This window comes from Kogia breviceps, chromosome 1 (assembly GCF_026419965.1).
Source record: "Kogia breviceps isolate mKogBre1 chromosome 1, mKogBre1 haplotype 1, whole genome shotgun sequence".
Classification (NCBI taxonomy): domain Eukaryota; kingdom Metazoa; phylum Chordata; class Mammalia; order Artiodactyla; family Physeteridae; genus Kogia; species Kogia breviceps.
Genome location: NC_081310.1, coordinates 86,208,870 through 86,227,193, shown reverse-complemented (window position 1 = coordinate 86,227,193; position 18,324 = coordinate 86,208,870). Strand labels below are relative to the sequence as shown.

At 37.1% G+C, this 18,324-nt stretch overlaps 1 protein-coding gene across 9 annotated transcripts in view; it reads left to right on the top strand.

Moving 5' to 3' along the window:
- Positions 1-18,324, top strand: part of ASH1L (ASH1 like histone lysine methyltransferase) — a 207,335-nt gene that overhangs the window by 56,024 nt on the left and 132,987 nt on the right. For all 9 annotated transcript variants that reach the window (XM_067037683.1, XM_067037687.1, XM_067037648.1 and 6 more), the window contains one exon: positions 4,871-9,434. In XM_067037683.1, the coding sequence (XP_066893784.1) occupies positions 4,871-9,434 (4,564 nt within the window). The remainder of the gene's footprint in view (positions 1-4,870; positions 9,435-18,324) is intronic.

The following is an 18,324-nucleotide window of genomic DNA, read 5'->3' as shown; positions in this document are numbered from 1 at the left end:
ACTATAAAACTAAAGAGATTATTTTATCTAGTATAATGGTTGAGCTTTAGCTATGAAATCAGACTATGTTTAAAGCATACTTTCAATCACCTAATGGTTAAGTGACCTTGACCAGGCAATCTAGTATCTAAACTATTCCTATTTAAAAAAAAATAAATTTAATGAGGATAATTACATTAACCACATCATATGGTTGTTGTGAGGATCAAATCACAGAATATGTGTGGTACTTAGTACAGTTTTTCATATGTTTCTGAGTACATTTAACTTCTTTTTAAGAAAAATAATAGGAAGTAGAAGGACAGCCAGTAAATTGGGAGACAGATGTGCAACATGAGAGAAATAAATATTATTTCAAAAATATTAAGGGCTCTTCTAAATAAGAAATGATAAACTCCACAATTCAGAAAAATGACATGGACCTCAAACAGCTATTACACTGTTGAAAAAATATACAAGGCCTGTAAAATCATGTGACAGGATGTCTTGTTCATAATACCAGGCAGTAAGTGAAATGTAAATAGAAATGCCCCAAAAGTGTATCTATAGGTTGTGAAGTCTTAAACACTGACAATGGGAATAAAAAATATTTTCCTGGGCTTCCCTGGTGGTGCAGTGGTTGAGAATCCGCCTGCTGTTGCAGGGGACACGGGTTCGTGCCCTGGTCCGGGAAGATCCCACATACCGCGGAGCAGCTGGGCCCGTGAGCCATGGCTGCTGAGCCTGTGCATCCGGAGCCTGTGCTCCGCAACGGGAGAGGCCACAACAGTGAGAGGCCCGCGTACCACAAAAAAAAAAAAAAATTTTCTTCACATTTAGAACGTTGACATTCACAAAAATAAAACTCACATAGCATAATGAGAAAACATTACAAGCCGTATAACACAGACCAACAGGAGGGAAAGAGTCAACAGATGAGCATAGACTTCACTACCAAAGATCTGGAAATATTGAAACCATCTGAAAGATTTTGAAATGGTTAAAATGGGCAAAAAGATAACCATTTGATAAAAAGAGGACGATAACAAGTGGATTTGAAAATGAACCAAATAGTAATTAATCCTAGAAATAATGGCATTTGAAATGAAAACTCAATGAGTTTATTGGAACAGTAAATGAGAGAGCGTATTTTCTGAAGATAACTATAATCAAATCACCCAATTGTCAAGGTTTGGGAACATTAAGATTGACATGAATACTGTTAGTCTGATGTTTCATTTCAAAATTGTCAGAAGCAAGGTTGTCAGTTACTGTTTCTGCCATAAGAATATCATTGCCTAAAAATGTAGAATATCACAAGTCACAAGGTATTACCTTGGGTTACAGAAATGTAGTGTTGTTTATAAACTCTGAATTTTTATAATGAACTTTTTTCCATTAAAAATGTCTTTCTTGATGCAGAGCTTTCCTACGTGTGTAACTACTTATTATACATACCCTTTTAAAAAAATTTATTTATTTATTTGGCTGCATCAGGTCTTAGTTGTGGTGTGCAGGCTCTTCGTTGTGACACGTGGGCTCCGGAGCACGCAGGCTCAGTAGTTGCGGCGTGCATGCAGGCTCAGTAGTTGCACCGCAGCATGTGGGATCTTAGTTCCCCAACCAGGGATCAAACCCACGTACCCCGCATTGAAAGGCATATTCTTACCACTGGACCACCTGGGAAGTCCCTATTGTATATACCCTTTGATCAAGCAATTCCACTTTTAGAAGTTGATCTGAAGGAAATAATTGGACAAATAGGCAAAGATTTATATAATTGGATGTTCATCATTATATTCCTTACAGGAAGAAATAGCCAAAAACTGGGACTTCCCTGGCTGTCCAGTCGTTAAAGACTGCAGGGGGCACAGGTTCGATCCCTGGTCGGAGAACTAGGATCCTGCATGCCTCACAGCACTGTTTAAAAAGCAACCAGTATGAGGTTGATTTTATGAATTTTGAACTATTATGAAACCATTGAATTGATAGTCTGATTCGATTTATTTGTGGAAAAAGGTGTCTTCCTTGTATTAAGTGGGCTATGAAACAGCAAGCATTTTTGGCCCCATTTTTATGAAAGAATGTCCGTGTATTTGAGTATATGGTGAAGTATCTGAAATGTAAAATTGTTTATTTATGGATGGTAGTGTTTATACCTTCCCTGTTTTCTAATGAGCATACTTTCATCTTTGTTTTCAAGTTGAAGAAAATTATATGCCTAAAATGATGTTTTGATACAATATCTTTTTCATTGACTAACTAATAAACTCTTAAAAATGATACCTCTTATTACTGGTTGTTATTTTAAGAGGTTCTTAGAAAGGTAAGAGAATAATATTACCAGTACCAAGTGTAGCTTTCAACATCTTATTAATATTATCTCATTTACTCAGTTTATTCAGTGTCAGGATTTGGAAGAAAAAAATCTTTGAAACCAAAATCAAATTATCTGCGTTTTTTTGTTTTATTTTTATTTTTTCCTTCTTTAATCATAGACCATTTACTGTGGGATACTAACTATTTTAGGATGATTTTAATTAACCTGAGATATTCATTTTCGTCAAAGGTGAAAAACCAGATTTCAGTACAGTCTTTTAAGCATGTTAAGGGAGCTGGATGTTTCTACTTTTCTTTCAGACAGAATTTTTAAAATAACTTTTATTGAAGTATAACATAAATATAAATGTAACAACTCGGTGAATTTTCACAAACTCAACCACCTCATGTAGCCAGCATTCAATTTAAGAAATGGAACATTACCAGCACCCACCAAGATCTTGTGCTCCTTTCTCATCACTGCCCTACACCAGGGGTAACCATTTTCCTGACTTTAAATATCATAATTAGTTGTGCCTGTTTGTGAAGTTAATATAAATGGAGTTATATAGTACACACTTTTATTCTGTATCCTTTCACTTAGTCTTGTTTGTGAGCATTATCTATGCTATGGTACATAGTCATAGTTTGTTCAGACAGATTTTTAAAGGTAAGTTTTAAAATGGAAGTGTCACAATTTACAGTTATAAATATATTTTAAAATACTTAATAAAGCCTTTTAATTTTTAAGTTTGAAAAGTAACTGTAAAAATACAAAACGGGAATATTGTTTCTTTAACAATATGGGAAGAAAATGTGTTTCTTTAATCGCAAGCTTAATATATGTCAGTTGAATATGAGACTGTCAGAAAAGCCAGTTTCCTCTTGGGCAAAATTGTAAGGGTCCAGTCCAAAAGAAGAGATAGTCCCCTTAATTTTGAGTCAATCAAATATTGGTTGTATTGTGTTTCCTCCCTCATAGGTTACTATTTTCATTAATCTTCTGTTTATTCTTCCATTTTTAATATAACCAGATATGTATATATATTCATATTCCTGTCTTCTTATACAGAAGATAGCATATTATAACCACTGTCCAAATTCTTGCTTTTTTCATTTAATAATACATATTAAAGAGCATTCGATAGCAATATATTGATATCTTCTCTTTTTTTTCCAGTTTTATGGCAGTCCATTGTACAGATATACTTTGATTTATTCAGCCAATCCCCTGTAGATAATCATTTAGACTGTTTTAGGGTTTTGCTATTAAAATGGTGGTACATTTTTAGCGTTTTGCAAACATTAGATTTTTTGCCCATGTGTGTTGGGGTAGATCCCCTAAAATTGGTCGAAGGAATAAATGCATGTGGTATTTTTCTAGTTATTGCCAATTCCTATTTTGTAGGGATTATACCATTTTACGTACAAAACTTCCATATATGCATGAATTTGGTTTTGGGTTTTGTATCCTGGCCCATTGGATCTTTTGTCTTTTCATGTGCTATACTGTTTTCGTGATAGAGGCTTTAAAAATTAATTTAATATTTAATAGTTATCCCCTTCTTTTTAGATTTTGCTAGGTATTTTTGCTTATATATTTTTCCCAGTGAATGTTATAACTTTTCTTATTCCTGAGAGAATCTTGTTATTTTTATTAGGATCACATTAAATTTATAAATTTGCTTAGGGGAAATTGTCAGCTTCATGTCTTCCTATCCACAAACACAGTATGTCTTTACATTTGTTCAAGTCTTTCATTTGTATTTTATAGTTAAGAAAGACTCTTTATGTCAGTTATACCTTAAAAAAAAAACTTTGCTGAAACTTGAAGAAGAAAAAAATCTTTGTTATCTAAAAGTAAAACGGACTGTTGTGTGAAATGATAAATTCATTTGTAAAGTATATAATGAGGATTCATACATTAGATAGCAATTTATATTGTGACTTAAAAGTTACTTCCAACTCTAAGATTTTATATAAAAACACATTCTAAAGAAAATATGAACATATTTTATTGTCTTTTCTATTCTTCTCACATGAAGAGAGAACTTGACTGCTCATTCAAGATTATAATTAAGAATGTGTTAAAGAAGTAAAAGTTGGTCAGGAATTGTCCTGCATTGGTTTGAAATCATTGAAATCAAATAAGGTGGTAGGCAAAGAACCATTATTTTAAATGAGGACCATGGGATATTATAACTAACAATATCTTTTCAAAAATAGTGCATTCATATGCTAATGTATATTTAGTCCATGTAAGGAGAAAGTAGACTATTAATTTGCCTTTTTAAAACAATGTCAAAAAATGCCATAGGGATATTTCTAAATACTCAATAATATGTATGTTCATATGGTTGAAAGTCAACAAAGTTTACATCTTGATAGCCTCTGACATAGCAGTAGAGGAACTAACATACTGTGACAGTATAACATTAGTTAGGTTTTTTAAAACACTGTTGCCTATCTTATATCTCATTTGTCATCATTTAGTTTGTTTGATTGTAATGCTAAACTGAAATGGTATATAAGCTTTACTCTCTCTGAAACCCTTTTCTTGTTCAAATTTTAGGATCCTTCAAAGTTGTACAAGAAATCAGGTGATGTTGCAGCCATTGAATGCCAGTCTGAGGAGAGCATCCATCTTCATTCACAGGGAGAAAACAATCCTTTGTCTAAGAAGCTTTCTCCAGTACACTCAGAAATGACAGATTACATTAATGCAGCATCATCTACTCTTGTTGGTAGCCAGGATCCTGATTTAAAGGACAGGGCATTACTTAATGGAGGAACGAGTGTAACGGAAAAGTTGGCACAGCTCATTGCAACTTGTCCTCCCTCCAAGTCTTCCAAGACAAAACCTAAGAAGTTAGGAACTGGCACTACTGCGGGATTGGTTAACAAGGATTTGATCAGGAAAGCAGGCGTTGGCTCTGTAGCTGGAATAATACATAAGGACTTAATAAAAAAACCAACTATCAGCACAGCGGTTGGATTGGTAACTAAAGATCCTGGGAAAAAGCCAGTGTTTAATGCAACAGTAGGATTGGTCAATAAGGACTCTGTGAAAAAACTAGGAACTGGCACTACAGCGGTATTCATTAATAAAGACTTAGGCAAAAAGCCAGGGAATATCACTACAGTAGGACTGCTGAGCAAAGATTCAGGAAAGAAGCTAGGAATTGGTATTGTTCCAGGTTTGGTGAATAAGGAACCTGGAAAGAAGCTAGGACTTGGCACTGTGGTTGGACTAGTTAATAAAGACTTGGGAAAGAAATTGGGTTCTACTGTTGGCCTAGTGGCCAAGGACTGTGCGAAGAAGATTATAGCAAATTCAACAATGGGATTAGTTAATAAGGACATTGGAAAGAAACTAGTGAGTTGTCCTATGGCAGGACTGGTCAGTAAAGATGCCATAAACCTTAAAGCGGAAGCACTGCTCCCCACTCAGGAACCACTTAAGGCTTCTTGTAGTACAAACATCAATAGTCGTGAAAGTCAGGAACTTTCTGAATCCCTGAAAGACAGTGCCACCAGCAAAACTTTTGAGAAGAACGTTATACGACAGAGTAAAGAAAGCATATTGGAAAAGTTCTCAGTTCGAAAGGAAATCATTAATTTGGAGAAAGAAATGTTTAATGAAGGAACATGCATTCAGCAAGACAGTTTCTCATCCAGTGAAAGGGGGTCTTATGAAACCTCAAAGCATGAAAAGCAACCTCCCGTATATTGCACTTCTCCGGACTTTCAAATGGGAGTTGCTTCTGATGCATCTACAGCAAAATCCCCTTTTAGTGCAGTAGGAGAAAGCAATCTCCCTTCCCCGTCACCTACTGTATCTGTTAATCCTTTAACCAGAAGTCCCCCTGAAACGTCTTCACAGATGGCTCCTAATCCGTTACTTTTAAGTCCTACCACAGAACTAATGGAAGAAATTTCTGAATCTGTTGGAAAGAACCAATTTACTTCTGAAAGTACCCACTTGAACATTGGTCATAGGTCTGTGGGTCATAGCATGAATATTGAATGCAAAGGGATTGATAAAGAGGTAAATGATTCCAAAACTACACATATAGATATTCCAAGAATAAGCTCTTCTCTGGGAAAAAAGCCAAGTTTGACTTCTGAATCCAGTATTCATACAATTACGCCTTCAGTTGTTAACTTCACTAGTTTATTTAGTAACAAGCCCTTTCTAAAACTTGGTGCAGTAACTGCATCCGACAAACACTGCCAAGTTACTGAAAGCCTAAGCACTACTTTGCAGTCCAAACCATTAAAAAAAAGGAAAGGAAGAAAACCTCGGTGGACTAAAGTGGTGGCAAGAAGCACATGCCGGTCTCCAAAAGGGCTAGAATTAGAAAGATCAGAGCTTTTTAAAAATGTTTCTTGTAGTTCACTATCAAATAGTAATTCCGAGCCAGCCAAGTTTATGAAAAACATTGGACCATCTTCATTTGTAGATCATGACTTCCTTAAACGCCGATTACCAAAGTTGAGCAAATCTACAACTCCATCTCTTGCTCTCTTAACTGATAGTGAAAAACCATCTCATAAGTCTTTTGCTACTCACAAACTATCCTCCGGTATGTGTGTGTCTAGTGATCTTTTGTCTGATATTTATAAACCCAAAAGAGGAAGACCTAAATCTAAGGAGATGCCTCAACTGGAAGGTCCACCTAAAAGGACTTTAAAAATTCCTGCCTCTAAAGTTTTCTCTTTGCAGTCTAAGGAAGAACAAGAACCCCCAATTTTACAGCCAGAAATTGAAATTCCTTCCTTCAAACAAAGTCTATCTGTGTCTCCTTTTCCAAAAAAGAGAGGCAGACCTAAGAGGCAAATGAGGTCACCAGTCAAGATGAAGCCACCTGTACTATCAGTGGCTCCATTTGTTGCCACTGAAAGTCCAAGCAAGCTTGAGTCTGAAAGTGACAACCATAGAAGTAGCAGTGATTTCTTTGAGAGTGAGGATCAGCTTCAGGATCCAGATGATCTAGATGACAGTCACAGGCCAACTGTCTGTAGTATGAGTGACCTTGAGATGGAACCAGATAAAAAAATTACGAAGAGAAACAATGGACAGTTAATGAAAACAATTATCCGCAAAATAAATAAAATGAAGACTTTAAAGAGAAAGAAACTGTTGAATCAGATTCTTTCAAGCTCTGTAGAATCAAGTAATAAAGGGAAAGTGCAATCCAAACTCCATAATACAGTGTCAAGTCTTGCCGCCACATTTGGCTCTAAATTGGGCCAACAGATAAATGTCAGCAAGAAAGGAACCATTTACATAGGAAAAAGGAGGGGTCGAAAACCAAAAACTGTCTTAAATGGCATTCTTTCTGGTAGCCCTACCAGCCTTGCTGTTCTTGAACAAACAGCTCAGCAGGCAGCTGGGTCAGCATTAGGACAGATTCTTCCACCTTTACTGCCTTCATCTGCTAGTAGTTCTGAGATTCTTCCATCACCTATTTGCTCTCAGTCTTCTGGGACTAGTGGAGGTCAGAGCCCTGTAAGTAGTGATGCAGGCTTTGTTGAACCCAGTTCAGTGCCATATTTGCATTTACACTCCAGACAGGGCAGTATGATTCAGACTCTTGCAATGAAGAAGGCCTCAAAGGGGAGGAGGCGGTTATCTCCTCCTACTTTGTTGCCAAATTCTCCTTCTCACTTGAGTGAACTCACATCTCTGAAAGAAGCTACTCCTTCTCCTATTAGTGAGTCTCATAGTGATGAGACCATTCCCAGTGATAGTGGAATTGGAACAGATAATAACAGCACATCAGACAGGGCAGAGAAATTTTGTGGGCAAAAAAAGAGGAGGCATTCTTTTGAGCATGTTTCTCTGATTCCCCCTGAAACCTCTACAGTCTTAAGCAGTCTTAAAGAAAAACATAAACATAAATGTAAGCGCAGGAATCATGATTACCTCAGCTACGACAAGATGAAAAGGCAAAAACGAAAACGGAAAAAGAAATATCCCCAACTCCGAAATAGACAGGATCCAGATTTTATTGCAGATCTGGAGGAATTAATAAGTCGCCTAAGTGAAATTCGAATCACTCATCGAAGTCATCATTTTATCCCCCGAGACCTTCTGCCAACTATTTTTCGAATCAACTTTAATAGTTTCTATACACATCCTTCTTTCCCCTTAGACCCTTTGCACTACATTCGAAAACCTGACTTAAAAAAGAAGAGAGGGAGACCCCCTAAGATGAGGGAGGCAATGGCTGAAATGCCTTTTATGCACAGCCTTAGTTTTCCTCTTTCTAGTACTGGATTCTATCCTTCTTATGGCATGCCTTACTCTCCCTCACCCCTTACAGCTGCTCCCATAGGATTAGGTTACTATGGAAGGTATCCCCCAACTCTTTATCCACCTCCTCCATCTCCATCTTTCACCACTCCACTTCCACCTCCTTCCTATATGCATGCTGGTCATTTACTTCTCAATCCCACCAAATACCATAAGAAAAAGCATAAGCTACTTCGACAGGAAGCCTTTCTTACAACCAGCAGGACTCCCCTTCTTTCTATGAGTACCTACCCTAGCGTCCCTCCGGAGATGGCCTATGGTTGGATGGTCGAGCACAAACACAGGCACCGTCACAAACACAGAGAACACCGTTCTTCTGAGCAACCACAGGTTTCCATGGACACTGGCTCTTCCAGATCCGTCCTAGAATCTTTGAAGCGCTATCGATTTGGAAAGGATACTGTTGGAGAGCGCTATAAACATAAGGAAAAGCACCGGTGTCATATGTCCTGCCCTCATCTCTCTCCTTCAAAAAGCTTAATAAACAGAGAAGAGCAGTGGGTCCACCGAGAGCCTTCAGAATCTAGTCCATTGGCCTTGGGATTGCAGACACCTTTACAGATTGACTGTTCAGAAAGTTCTCCAAGTTTATCCCTTGGGGGATTCACTCCCAACTCTGATCTGGCCAGCAGTGATGAACATACAAACCTTTTCACAAGTGCAATAGGGAGCTGCAGAGTTTCAAACCCTAACTCCAGTGGCCGAAAGAAATTAACTGACAGCCCTGGACTGTTTTCTGCACAGGACACTTCATTAAATCGGCCTCACAGAAAGGAGCCGCTGCCTTCCAGCGAAAGGGCAGTACAGACCTTGACAGGTAAGAGGGTTATTTTGTTGTCTATTGTTTTGTGTTAGAGAAATGGTGTATTTTGCCTACTGGTTGCCTGATACGTGTACATGAACTTTTAATAGCTCTAGTGTTTTTGTTTTTATAAATGTATTTTAAAATGTTATCTTCCAAGTTTTTATTTTCAGTAGATGTGAGAAGTAAGATAAGGCATGTCTTTGCATTAATTTTGAATTTTGAGAAGAGATATCATTATCAAAACAAACATAATACTCAACTTTTTGGAAATCAGGAAAAATTATTTTCTTATGCAAAAAGGCTATTAACACAGTTTCTTTAGTGAGAAATGACTCATAGATATCTGGGTTTTCTTTTTATTTTATTGAAGTATAGTTGATTTACAGTGTTGTGGGTATCTGTTAATAGCTATGCAGGATTTTTAATATATACTGATCCAGTTTATAAGTGTTTCTGTGTTACAGGAAGAATATGTTGTTAACTGTGTGTCTCATAATAAAAATCAAAACAGTCAAAACTATCAACTTTGGGGAATTCCCTGGCGGTCCAGTGGTTAGGACTCTACGACTTCACTGCTGCAGGCCCGAGTTCAATCCCTGGTTGGGAAACTAAGATCCCACAAGCCATGTGGTGCAGCCAAAACCAAACAAAATTATCAACTTTGTAAAATTTAACTCAGTATTTAGTGGGACTTCATTTTTCAGAGTACCTGTAGGTATCTTCATAAAAGCTGCTTAGGTTGAATAAAATGACATGAAGCAAATTTAGGTAATGCGTTTGTAATGTCTAGAAAGTGTCTTTTAAGAATTGAAAAGAAGATAGAAAACAAAAAGGAAGCATTACCTATTTATGTATAAGATATCGCTAAGTCAGAAGTTCTTAATCAGAGATCTCAACCCTACGGGTTTGTAAATTAACTCTAGAAAGTCTATAAAACCTCTGATGTTGTGAGTAAAATTATGTGTATGTATGCTTGTGTGTATTTTTCAGGAGAAAATCCATAATATTTTTTCAGATTCTCCAAGTGAACTCTGTAAGCCTCAATATCTCTTCCTATAAAATGGGATGAGTAGGGTTATTATAAACAGTAAATGAGATTTTAGTGTTTATTAAAATGATTTGCACATAGTAAGCACACAAATGTTAATTGATATTATTCCCCCCAAATATTAAAAACTTGTGCATTAGAGGAAATGATAAACCCCTCAAAGAGAAGAGTGTTTTTTCCTGAGTTTAATTATTTGTGAACTTTTGAAAAATAAAAGCTATCTTGGTGGAGAAGCTGAGCATTCTTTAGTTTTTAACAATGTAATAAAGAGGGAAAAAATCCTAAACTCTAATTAGGTTCATTCAGCAAATTTTTTGACAAAAATTTAATCAACAGTTATTGAATATCTCCTGTCAGCCAGACATTGTACTTTGTGGGCCCTTGTGATATAATAGGGAACAAGGCACACAGGTTCATTGTTCTCATGGATCTGAATATTGGAGAAGATGGGAAATAAAAAAAATTGCACATTAAATGTCATAAAAATTGTGACAAATGGTATATAAATATATATATATTTTTAAAGTCCAGGGTTCTATGTGAGTATGAAATGAGGGCCTAACTCAGGAAGGCTTCCCTGAGAAAGTGACCCTAGACTGTTACTTGAATGAAGGATGAGCCTTAGTTAGCTAGGTGAACAGAATTCCACTTACTCATTTATTCATTCATTCACTCATTCATTTATTTATTGAATTCCAAAACATGTAGCATTCTTCTAGTCACTGGTATATAGTAGAGAGTAAAGACATGATATCTGGCCTCATTAACTTTCAGGTTGGTGAAGGAAGACAAACTATAGAGTGGTAAGCACATAAATAATGGCATAATTGATAAAAATGCTATCAAATTAATATAAGTGTTAGGGTACATAACTAAGGGGAGAGGGGTGCCTATTTTGATAGAGTTATTAGTTATGGCCCAAGAATAAAAAGTTGCAATTTGAGGATGTGAAACCACCAAGCTTCTCAAGTTGAGGATTGGGTGAAGAGCACTTTTGAAGATCCTGAACTGGAAGGGAGCTTAGATGTTAGAAAAGCGGGAGAGCGCTCAGAAGGTTCATTGTGGTAGGAGAGGGAATACAAAAGAGAGAATGGTGAGAGACTTGTGGTGAAAGAAAGAAGTCAGACCATATGTTAAAGATTTTGGATTTTATACTAAGCAAAAAGACAGAAGTATTTATTTTAAATTTACATTTTTAAAAGATTGTTCTAGCTCATGTGTGAACATTGAATTGTAGAGGACAAAAATAGCTACAGGGAAACCAATTAGTAGACAATTGCAGTAGTCTAGATAAAATGATGATACTTAAGGGTGTTGGCAGACTCCTTCATGAATATTTGAGAGGTTCATTGGTGCAGTGTCCTGATACAGAGAAGACTAGAGGAGGAGAAATTTGGGGAGAGTACAAGTTTGCTTTTTATTATATATAAACCTTGAGATGCCTTTAAAAACTTCAGGTGGTGATGTTGAGCAGACATTTGGGTATCTAGTTCTGGAGCTCGAGAGAGATATTTGGGCTAGAGATAAGGGCATTTCACTATGAGGTTTTGAAAAACTGGTGATATTATTCACTAAAAATAAAAGGATGTCTGGAAAAGATAGATTTGGGAACAGGCTCTCAAAACCTATGAAACTTTGTAACCAGAGCACCAAGAAAAAGTCATTCTAGAAAATACCAGCAGGAGGTAAAAATACATGTTAAATTGTTTAATAAGTAAAGAAATACTACAATAAACATAGGACTCTTTAGGAGAAGATGAAGGTAGCTGGATAGAAACAGATATAAAGAAGGGTTGAAGCTGCTCAGTTGTAGACACAAAGCATATCATAAATATAAAGTGATGCCAGATATAGCTGGTTCTGGTTTATTGTCCTTATTTGTCTCTTTCTCATGAAGGTTGGGGGAACCACACAATAAGCACTTGTAGGAAAATCTGTGACCAGTTGTAGCCAAGAGGGTGAATGGGCATTCTGAACAGAACTACATTGTTCAATGGTTTACTGCATTTAGTTTGTGTTAGAGTATTCTTTGTTTAGCTGCTAACTTGGTGCTTCAAAACATTAATGTACTCTGAAAAATCACGTTTGAACTCCATGTCATTCTGATATTCTGTTTATCAATTGTATGTGAGCTGTTTCACTCTACAGAAACATTCTAACAAAATAGACTATACATCTATGAATCATCTGTTTATCTATCTACCTATCGTTGTGAGAGAGATGATATTTCCCTACAGAGACTATAGAGTGAGAAAAGAAAAGAGCCTTGGACAGCTTTGAGGAATTTCAGTATTTAAAGTAGTGATTAAAAACCATCAGGCTTTGGTTTATATATGACCCTTTGTGATGATTTCTACAGCTTGTTTGTTTTTTAATTGCTAAAATTTCAAAATCTGGAGATTTTACATAAACATGCAGAATTCTGCTTTTCTTTGAAAAGAAATCAGAACATCTGACAACAGTTAATCCGTATTTCCTGGATGACATCAAGGTTAGGTCTCAATAGTGGCCGCCCCTCCCCCTTCCCCAAATCTTTAGTTGGGACATACATTCTTCAGTTTTCCTCAGTCCTCACAGTGTCCTGTTGTATGTTACATCTGGCCCAGTTCAACTATTTAAGAGATTTATCTGGCTCCAAGGAATATTGACCCTGAGGCCCCTAATTTAAGAGTTGTGGGAAGGCGCTTAAAAGAAGTGGGGGAATTGAGGTGAAGGTAAAGTGAAATGACAGCTTAGGTTGTTGAATGTATCATCTACATGGACATTAACGTCACCCAAGAGGCCATTTATGGGAGTCAGAGTGGAAAGGATGAATCTGAATCTGGTTTCAGGGATCTTGGAGAATGAGATAGCAGGGAAAGCTAACATATGCAGAAATACCTGCTGTATGAATAAGAACCTTTTTTTTCCCCCTTCCTTTAAAAATATAACATACAAAAACATTAAGACCTCTCTGAAGTCACTGTTCTGACACCAATCCTTTGCCACCAACCGAGTTTCCTACAATTTAGATCAATTCTGATACTAACCACCTGGAGTTGGAGAAGACCCTACAAGTTAAGAGCAAAGTCTTGGGCTTCCCTGGTGGTGCAGTGGTTGGGAGGGACACGGGTTCGAGCCCTGGTCCGGGAAGATCCCACATGCCGGGGAGCAACTGGGCCCGTGAGCCACAATTACTGAGCCTGCGCATTTGGAGCCTGTGCTCCGCAACAAGAGAGGCCACGACAGTAGGAGGCCCGTGCACTGCAGTGAAGAGTGGCCCCCACTCGCCGCAACTGGAGAAATCCCTTGCACAGAAATGAAGACCCAACACAGCAAAAATAAATAAATAAATAAATAAAAAGAGCAAAGTCTTTTGAAGACTGCCCCCACTTAAGATGCCAGCTGCAAGTTTCAGTGTCCCCAATCCACCCACACTTCTGCCCAGCCTGCTACAAGTTTAGGGCCTACCACAACCCCTCAGTTTTGATAATTTGGTAGAATGGCTCATAGAACTTACTGAAACCACTATAATTACAATTACAGTTTTATTATAAAGGACACAGATCAGGAATTGAAGAGATGCATAGGGCAATAGCTGGGGCGGGAAAGGGGACACAGAGCTATCATACCCTCTCTGTGGAATCTGGATGTGTCATCCTCCCAGCACATCATTGTGTTCACCAACCAAGAAGCTTCACCAGGCCACTGTGTCCAGAATTTTGATTGGGGCTTCACTATATAGGTGTGATTGATTAAATCATTGGCCATGTGATTGAATTCAATCTCAGGTCCATCTCCACCCTCTGTAGATCGGGCTCACCCAAATTTTCAACTCTCTAATCATGTGGTTGGTCTCTAGTGACCAGCCTCCACCTTAAGTCACCTCTTTGGCATAACAAAGATACTACTATCAGGAAATTTCAAGGTTTTTGAAGTTCTGTGCCAGGAATCAAAGATCAGATATATTCTTCATTATATCACAAGTCTAATTTAACTTGTTTTGTTAATTGATCTGTACCTTGGAATCTCTCTGTCTTCTTCACAGTTACTCTTTTGATAAGTAGGTAGAAATGTATCTTGATTTTCTAATAGGAATTTTTTTCAGGTAGACATGAAAATTGGCTTACTTATCCACATAAAACCAGTTGAGAAAAAGATTTTTAGTTAAGGAAAATAATAAGAAAATAGTGCTAAATCATGGGATATCTTCTAATTTGGTCACTTTCAAGATCAGAATTTGTTTTGTTTAGGCAAAGCTTTATGAACTTGATTTTTTTTTTTTTTTTTTTTTTTCCCGGTACGCAGGCCTCTCACTGTTGTGGCCTCTCCCGTTGCGGAGCACAGGCTCCAGTCTCGCAGGCTTGGCGGCCACGGCTCACGAGCCTAGCTGCTCCGTGGCATGTGGGATCCTCCCGGACTGGGGCACAAACCCGTGTCCCCTGCATCGGCAGGCGGACTCTCAACCACTGTGCCACCAGGGAAGCCCATGAACTTGATTTTTTAATCTTAACTATTATGATGGTAGCTGTCCCTTTAGTTATTTTGTATCTTGTTTGCCAGGTACAAGGAATACAAGCAAAAGGAATAAAATATAATTTCTGCCTTCAAGGAATTTATAGTTCAGTGGAGTACTTAAATATGTATCCAAATAGTTATTGATAGATAGCTCCTAAAATTGAGATGCAGTGTGTTTTGAGGAACAGAGAAGAGAGGGACTCACTTTAAAGGAGCCAGGAAGATGTTTTGAGTTTAGTGTGCAAAGAATAAAGGGTGAAGACTATTTCTTATAGAGAAATAAGCTTTTTAGGGTTTTGGAGACATGATACTATACTTAGGTAACTGTAAATAGCCTGATATAGGACCAGGAGATGAGGTTGGAAAGATAGTCAGGGGACAGATCATAAAGCCTCTTGTTTATATAGGATACCAAGGAGTTTGGAGTTTACCCTATAGGCAGTGGGAAGTTAAGGGTTTTAAAGCAGAATGATTTGCTAAGATTATATGGATAGCACTATGATAGATGGATTAGAGAAAGATCAGGTGGACCAGTTTGGATGTTGTCTCAGCAGAATATATGGGGGCCTGAACTAAGGTAGTGATAGAGAAAACAATATTCCAAATAAATAGATTTTTTAAAGAGGTGAAGAAAGAGGGAAGATTTTAGTATGTCTCCAAGATACCTCTCTTGGGCAGTTGGTTGAATGGTGATGTGATTAAGTGAAAGGTGGCGACTGGAGATGGAAAATGGAGTTTCATGCTGTTTAGTGGGATATGCGGATATATGGATCTGTAGCTCAAAAGAGAAATCAAATCTGCAGGTAAAAGTTTTAGATAAGTGGTTGTTTAAGCGAAGGAATTAAGAGAAGGAATGATAATATGTAGGGTAAACACACTGGGTTTCCTAAGGGAGTTTGTAGTCAAGAGTGTCAGGTGTACAGAGATCATTTAGATAAGGACTGAAAGTAGACAGTTTGCTTTAGCAGATTATCTTTTGTGATCTAAGAGCGATTGCTACAGTGGCAATTGTTAGATTTCTGGAGGTTAAGGAATGAATGGGAAATAATAAGGAAATGCAGGTGATTAAAATTCTTACAGCTTTAAATTTTGTAGCATTTCTGACTGGTTTATTATGTACTCTTTCCTTATAATTTTGTATTCTGTCAAGGAAATAACTGCATCTTCTCCATCTGTAATTGTTTCAGTGTCACATAGTTTTCCATCTTAAAGTATAAAAAGCATAACTGAACTTAATGTTATCTTAAATTGACCTTCTCAGTCTTCAGTTGTGAATTTTTCCATACATAACTTGGAGATAGATTCATTTTACATAAATTGCTTTCCTGTTAAAATGTCCAAAAAACTATTTAGTATACCATGTACTCCAAAATTGTCAGTTACCTTCGGGACAGTATTATCCTGAAACAGCTGGCCAGTGGCCAAAGCTGGAACAGTTTAAGCAACAAAATAAATAATGACAGTATTGGATTATAACCTAAATAATAAGGTAAATATCCATGAGTCCATGCTGATATAAATGATTGATTAAATAAATAAATAGAGGAAAGGGACAAATCATCCTTACAGAAGAATTCCAAACAATGTATGTAGACTATCCCCTTCAAGGAAGTGGAACTTAATTCCCCTTTTCCTGAATATGGGCTGGACTTAGTGACCTAATTCCAAAGAACAGAGTATGGAATGGGAAAAGTACTAACTTTACAGTGAAGAGGCCTAGCAGACAGCACCTTAAACCAAGTGAAAGTATAATTTCACCAGTGATGAATCACGGTGATAGTATGTACCCTCTGATATAATGTGATTAGAAGGGAACTTCATTCCTGTGGTGTTCTTTCCAAAAACCCATAACCCCAGTGTAATCATAAGAAAACATCAAAAAAAGGGGAGTGGACAGAACATGGTATAAAATACCTAGCCAATGTGGACAGAACATTGTATAAAATACCTGGCCAATACTCCTCAAGAGTATCAAAGACATGGAAAAACAAGGAAAGCTTGAGAAACCATCACAGATCAGAGAAAATTAAGGAGACTTGACAACTAAATACAATGTGATATCCAGATTGTAACCTGGAACAGGAAAAGGACATAAGTAAAAAAAATTATACTGATGTTAATTTCATAGTTTTGACAAATGTACCATAGTTAAGTAAGACATTAACATTAAGGAAAGTTGGGTAAAGGGTATATGAGAATTTTTGCTCTGTATTGTCTTTGCAACTTTTCTGTAAATTTAAAATTATTCCAAAACGATCAGGTTAGTTTTTTTTAAAAAGCAGAGTACTCATTGTCAAGTGAAACCAATCTCAAACTGATAACTGATGAAGGAAAAAATAAAAAATATTCTTTACTGTTTGCATTGAGTAGATTTATCATAAGTGTTAGTTGGAATAAAACAGGCATGTTTGATAAATTATGTTGATGTAAATTTGAGGAAGCTAGATCAGGGGCACAGGCAGAAATGATAGATATGTAGTCCGGAACAGGGCATTTAACCTTTCCTTGTTTCATAGGTGGGGAAATCAAACTGACTTAATCACTTCAGCAGTTTTGAATTAAATCTCATAAAGCTTTAAAAAGAAAACTGGTCTAGTCATTTTATAAGTAGTTGTGCATTTTATCATTTTATAAGTGATAGCTTATTTTTTAACTTATATACTCTTCTATACTGTTACATACTAACAGTCTAAAATCAGCTTGATGCTAATAAAATTGTAATAAAATTATACTGTTAAATGAGGCCAGGTTTTCTGGTTTCACCCAGTTCTGATAACTAATTCTGTTTATTTAAGTATCTTTGTTAAGTAGACATGTAATAGGACCGGTGAGGAAGAGTTTCTGACCTGGAGTGTCAGATTCTCCATCCCTGCTTTTCAGCATTTTCAATTCATGGCTAGCTGCATGTGCCAGAACCTGCAACCTGATTTCAGAAATAGGGAGAGCAGTCACATGGATTATTTTGCATTTATAACTTACAAATTATAGAATGAAAAAAAGTTATATATCTATATATAAATAGTTATCTTGTCCCCCAAGAATAAATTAGGGCTAAATCTTTTTTGTTTGGAAAAAGTTTATTCACTATAGTAGAAGCATAATGGTTGAAGCACAGTATCTGAGTCTTATTTCCTTTTTAACTGAAGAATATAAGCATTGATCAGAATTTTCTGATTTCTGGGCTTCCCTGGTGGCGCAGTGGTTGAGAGTCCGCCTGCCGATGCAGGGGACACGGGTTTGTGCCCCGGTCCGGGAGGATCCCACGTGCCGCGGAGCGGCTGGGCCCGTGAGCCATGGCCGCTGAGCCTACGCTTCCGGAGCCTGTGCTCCGCAACGGGAGAGGCCACAACAGTGAGA